The 6,260-nt window shown below is 44.2% G+C and overlaps 1 protein-coding gene across 1 annotated transcript in view; it reads right to left on the bottom strand.

Moving 5' to 3' along the window:
• Window positions 1–2,398: 2,398 nt before the first annotated feature.
• GMNC (geminin coiled-coil domain containing) overlaps window positions 2,399–6,260 on the bottom strand; it is a 7,217-nt gene continuing 3,355 nt past the window's right edge. Inside the window, exons 2-4 of the mRNA XM_009334104.1 lie at window positions 6,119–6,204; window positions 4,564–4,680; window positions 2,399–3,043 (exon numbers count right to left, since the gene is read on the bottom strand). Coding sequence (XP_009332379.1) covers window positions 2,399–3,043; window positions 4,564–4,680; window positions 6,119–6,204 — 848 coding nt within the window. The remainder of the gene's footprint in view (window positions 3,044–4,563; window positions 4,681–6,118; window positions 6,205–6,260) is intronic.

Raw genomic sequence — 6,260 nt, 5'->3', positions numbered from 1 at the left:
AATGTACTTATTACTGCTGCTGACTCGATAGCATTGAAATACATAAGTAGCGGCATTCAGTAGCGTTAGAAAACATAGCTCTTTCTCTACTTATGTTTTACAGCTGCTTTGAAAGATGTGGCATCTGCAGCTGCTTTGGGTGCAATCCTCTGGCCACACGGCCTATTCCCAGCATGCTGTTCGTCCCCCCACACCACACATACCAGGGTCTCCCATCACATATTCATGTTAAGGTCAGGCATTTTCTATGCTACCACACGCATCAATAAAAACTCCAGTGACAGGCGTATTTTCTTCAGTGCCACCTTATATCATAGGGCAAGAGGAGATTAATGGAAAAGAAATGCCTTGAGAAAGAAATGAGTTGTTTGTAGGACAGGATTTTTCTTCTGCTTTTCATTGAAAAGCAGAAAAGTGCTATAGAAACAGTGGTCTTGTCTTCATCAGCTGGCCACATTTTTACTGACTACAACAAAACCCCCAAACAAATATTTGTATTTATTCCATGTGCATTGTTTGTTTTGGGGTTTTTTTGTTGTTGTTTTGTTGTTTTTTAAATCCAGTGCAATAATGCCTACAATAAATGCTTTCAAATTGCCTATTCTGGAAGTCTGCCCTATGTCTTTAAAGTAACTATCCAGAAATACAGAGTTTGTTTATTTAAAAGTCTTCCGGGAAATCACTACTGCTCCTGATGGAGAATCCCAAATACTGCAATTCTAAGGCACAGGAGGCTATTTAGGGGATATATTTATCCTCTAAAAATAAAAGAATATCTAGTTTTCTATAGGAAAATAAGCCACTAGACAGAAATCCTCACATATGGTTATTTTTACTTATGTAAGTACTTCCTTAAAGTCACTGGGACCATTCTGAAAGCAAGAATAACGAAATCACTCTATTTCCAATACTTAGGCATCAAAGTACTGTAAAGCAGAAAACAAAAGTAACACAAAAAATTACTGGTAAGCTTACTTCATGTCAGTTGACTTCATATCATTAGTAGTGTTACTAAAAGTCCTGTGCAGTGCTAGAGCACCTTCTCTCCAGAGATTTTTAAAGCATTCTCAAGGTAGTGATGATCATAGCTTCAGCCCACCGCTGCCTGGCAGAGACACGGAGAGGCAAGAGATGGTGTTGAAGGCTGTGGTTCCCAAAGACTCACTCTAGTCACTAAGTGATACTGCCTCCCCAAACCAGAAGAAACATTTCCCATAGGAAGCATGGGGTTACGGGAGGAGGAGGAAGCAGCCCTGACTCTGGGCTGATGTTGATTGAATCTCTGTGTGCTCTCAGAGATCAGGAGAAAGAGGTCAAGAAGTTGTTCCCTAGAAAGAAAATCTCCAGTTTCACAAGTGCAGCTCTCGGTGTTGCAAAAAAGCCCCACTGAAGCCACGAAATTGCTTACGAAGCCAGGAGCGGCTCCCTTTTATAAGGGCTTCCAACATCAGGCGGGTAAACACAGAAGAAAATCCATCAAAAGACTAGTGGGATGCTGCAGGCAAGGGGAAGGCATCCTTTGCAGAAGAAAGAAGTGCTCTGAGTGTGCGTTACCCACAAGTGAGAAAATTTCTGCCGCTAATATATTGGGCCAGAGCCTTGGCTGGTGATGGCAGTGTCATTACAGCATCTCCAATTCTAGTTCCTGTTCCAGGGCTCAAACTTTTAAAACTAATTTCATCTGACAGATAAAATACCTTTAAAACGCAGTGTAGTAAACACATTAGTCTCTTAAAATCCCCTGAACTTGCTAAATCACTTGTAATTAAGTAGCCTCTGGGCAATAGAAACAAATCCTGTTTATTTTGAGGCATCATCAAAGAATATGACAGCACCATGTGACTGCAGGTAGGTCAGCCTAGTGTAGCACATTAACAAATATCCATGGTTGCCTTAATCCAAGGCAACCTGTGTAGCCAGGAGAGACACAAATCACTTAGAAACTGCTGATCCTCAGCCTCCAACCTATGCCTCCTCTGTCATCTGTGGATATCTGTGAGAGAGGTGCTATTTCCAAACTGTATTCCCAAAATGCTTTCCAGTTTGGTGCACGTGGGAGTGATCATCAAAGCTGAAAGCACTCCAGCCTCGAAACTACCAGTTAACAAGGAATAGCTGACAGTAGAAAAACCATGAAGCAAGTAAAAGTAGGTATCTCAACATGGGCACAAGAGAGGTGGATCCAATTTGTACATCTGGCCTGGGGCAGATAATTGTCCAAGTGCAATCTGGAGCCACACCTGTGAAAATCTGGGAGAAAAGGAGGAGTGGGTAGGTGACAGCGTAGCATTTAGCAGAGCCCAGAAGGGCTCATTTTAGATGCCTGAACCTGTCTCAAGCAGCAGATGAAGTGTCTGTCTCCTACATCCCCTGTGGCTTGACCCTCGATGCAGGTGCATTATTCAGCCTGCTTGGGCACCCAGGTGAATCTCCATCCTCCGTCATCATCCCTGCGCACGAAGGCTTGTCCTTGGTGGAAGGTGTGCGTTCTCACATTGCGGTGAGGACTTAGAGATGTCGAGAAGGCCACTTCTGTTTTGTTGGGTGACAAATTGCCAGTCAAGTAAGGCAACCCATAGGCTGGGAGGGAGGAAACGCTTGGCACTGATGAGGAGACACATGGTGCTGAAGAAAACTGAGGAAGGAAGGGAGAGTCCTCGCTGCATGGATGGGTATTGCTGTTAGCTGGAGGCACATGACTGCAGCTGTACACTGCTGCTGCTCCTTCACTGTGCTCATACTCTATTGCTTCACCAGGGCTCAGGCAGTATGTCTCTTTTCCAAGGTCTGAAGACAGGGCACTGTAGTTAGCTGAAGTTTCATCAATAGTATTGACATCTTTTAATCCTAAAGTCTGCAAGACCCAGCTGTCCACAGCAGGGCTGGCTTGTTCTTCACAGGCAGTGAATTCATTAAAGAGGTTCCTTCTAGCTTTGGAAGCATGAGGAGTTTCTTGAGGAACAAAGCAGTGGTCCTCTTTTAATCTCCTCTTGGTGCTTTTGAGAATAGCACAGTTTTTTTGGCCATGGCAGGATAGCAGTTTCTAGAAAAAAAAAATGAGGTGGAGAGAGAAGATTAAAATCTGTATTTCTAGTTACCTGGAAGCAGCATGTTTCTTATCTCAGATTTTAGATGGGCAAGATGGTTACTACTGTCCTTATAAAAGATACTTTTTCTTCCACCCTGTGCTTAAACATATGGACACGCTTAACTATTTTGTGTCTTTACAGTTTCTGCAACAACCCAGTCCCTGAAAGAGAAGGCTTAATAAAGCCTGTGCTTTGATTGCATTGTCACTTGGTATGGCGTGAAATGAGAGCTCCCGCCTGGCTGTACGGCACTCCTCTGTGCTGATGCTGCCAGCAGCATTTGGCAGGTGAGTGGGGTATGGAGGGGAATGTGGCAGGCTGACAAAGAGGGAGGATGCGAAGGTAAGTCATATTGGGGCAGGTGTGATCCTGGCCAGGGAGGGCTCGGAGCAGCAGGCTGAGTGGCTTTGAGCTTATTAATCCACCTCCGTTGCCATTATCCCAGGACAGGGGCCCTTCAGGCATCCAGGGATGGTCAAAGAAAGGCAGGAATAACAAGGAAGCTTCCCACCAGAACACGAATTCACTGCTCAGCCACCGCTCATGGCAGTTTCACACCGGACTCTCCTCCGTGTGACATAGATGGGTGGCCATGTCTCCCTGCTGTGCCCATTGAAGGAGACCTTTTCTACTGCCAGGGGCCAGGTCTTGGCATAGGAGCGGGGACATGCCACACTGTTGACTCGGAATAGGACGTAAAAGGAAAGTCTGCTATTTTTTACAGGCCTTTTTACCTCATGCCCAATCCACAGAGCTGAGCAAATAATTAATAGTTTGGTTTCATGGGCAAGTCTGGAATAGTAAAAAATGTCTTTAAGTCAACAAGAAACAATTATCTTTATTTTGGAAGAGAGGGAATCAAAATATTCAAACTAAATGTGAAGGGTTTTTTTTAATTAACAGACTATTTCATCCAACCTGAAGTGTTTAATTTTGTATTTCACCTTTAAAAAAAAAAATAACTTTTTAACTGATAAATTTGAAAAACATTAGATCAGTATTCTAACGTAAATGAAAACAACGTGCCATTGGAAGATGACAAAACAAAAATTAAAACAGAAAGCACCCAAAACATAAAAAAAGGAAAAATTAAACCTTATCAAAAGGGATAACTGACAAAACAGACACATTCAAGAAACACATGTTCAAATTTGAACTCTTCACTGAAAAAAGCTTTAGATGGAATAATTTTACCCTGCTTATAAACTTAACTTACTTATAGCTAACTTATAAGCTAAACTTAATTATGCCATGGGCTATACTGTCTCCACAGTCAGAACCTGATAGGATGTCATTCCTGGGGGAAACCATCACCTTAGACCCATGACCAGCAATCTGGCAGCTCTGTGAAGTTAAAATAGATCTCACACTGCAGGCTGTCTACCCTCTTAGACTTTCCACATATTTTAATGGCATGTACCTATTCAACCCATTTCTTCTGCACACGTCTACACAACAGGTTTGAACACAATACCTTGGCTTTTTCTTCTAAACACTTAATCAGGGCAGAATTCAGGTATTGTCGGAGGTTATTATTTTCTTCATGTAACCTAGCAAGTTCCTCTTCCTTCTGAAGCAAAGTATCTTGAAGCTGTGGAATAGAGATATTGATGAATAGATGTTGACTCTGTAACTTAATAGCAATTGCCCTATGGTACAAGCTGCTTGGATTTGATGATCTGGGTGTTTGCTTTGTGAACTCAACCCACCCCCTCCAGCCTCTTGTCTCTGTAAATCTAAGTGGCATGACTGTTCAGTTTTCACTTTTGACTGCCTTTATTCTTTAGCAAGTGTTTGAGAAGATTACTCTGAAAAAAAAAGTAACCGCAGAATAGTAACAGAAAAGAATTACAGGTAGCCCTGTGAACAGCCAGAAACCGTCATGGGCATGACAGCAGCTGCCAGATCTCCTCCTGAGCCGGCAGTAAGCATCCTCTTGCATCCCTCTCATTCCTGTTTATAGTTGGCTGGTGGGGAAAAGGAGAAGGAGGAGCTGCAGACTAACAATTTACAGGTGTAGAGTGCAGAAGGAAGATGCAGCTGCCATTCTTTATGATACAGTAGTACTCAGTGATCCCTTCAACTCTGGACCCTACCGTGCCAGTCCCAGTACGTATACAGAGCTGAGATAATCCCTGGTCCCAAGAGCTGAACAGGTATGTTTTGATTTGCAGATGCCTAACACTTTTTCATGGGAAATCTATGTATTTGCAGAGAGATTTTTGCCTTCTGATCGTAGCTCTGGAGACTCCTTTAGGAGGACAAAGGATCTTCTGCCAAGGACCCCAGGCATCTGCTGACCACAGGCTGAAAAGCACGGATTTAAATGATTGAGGTAGAGCCAAAGAAAGAAGTACACTGGTGTCTGGAACTAGGGTTTGATTCCAGGAACGCTGAAGGTAGTAAATGAATTTCCATCGACTTCACTGTGTCCAAATATCATTCCAAGTATTTGATCAGAGTGATCTGTCTGGGCTTCCTTCATCTAGGACTATTCAGAGTTTCTCCCGTCCCTTGATGGGATTTACAAAAAAGGAAAGAAGAGAGAAAATAAAGTAACAAGGAAATGCTTGTTGGTCAACATGGTTGATCCTCCATATAAGTAGGTAATTCTGGTGGAATCATTTCTCATGAAGTTAATCCTGGTGGACTCAGAAGGACACACACTGTGTATTTTTGGTCAACAGCATGAGGCTCTGCATCGTCAGAGCCTGAGGGACTCCCTGGTCATGCCCCTGGTCTTCTCTAGCACCGAGGCAGCTGGTGCAATACGCTGTAAGAGGGGAGAGATGAATAGGGAACCCCACAACAGCTGTTCCAGCTTCAGGAGACAACGTGGGGGACACAAATAGTTCAAGCAAGGAACAAAAACCACCCAAATAAATTGGTTTGCCACCGTTTCCCACATCCGTGCCAGCGAGAGGGAGACATGCCATAAACCAACCCAGAAAAGCGTGATATGTGATACAAAGTTCAGCAACCTCGGGGGCAGAAACCGAGGTTGCTGGGGGGGGGCGCGGAGCCTTTACCTGCTTGTTTCTGTAGAGCTGGGAGGACAGCTGGTCTTCCCGCCACGCCGCGTCCTGGGCACCGAGCTGCGGGGTGCAGAACTGGCCTGGGGGGGAAGCAGACCCGAGGGGTTAGCCCGCTCCCTCTTCCTCGCCCAGCCCC

The sequence above is a fragment of the Pygoscelis adeliae genome, unplaced genomic scaffold, assembly GCF_000699105.1.
Source record: "Pygoscelis adeliae isolate BGI_AS28 unplaced genomic scaffold, ASM69910v1 Scaffold161, whole genome shotgun sequence".
Lineage (NCBI taxonomy): Eukaryota > Metazoa > Chordata > Aves > Sphenisciformes > Spheniscidae > Pygoscelis > Pygoscelis adeliae.
The sequence above is the reverse complement of the archived record's forward strand: the minus strand, read 5'-3'. Positions and strand labels throughout refer to the sequence as shown.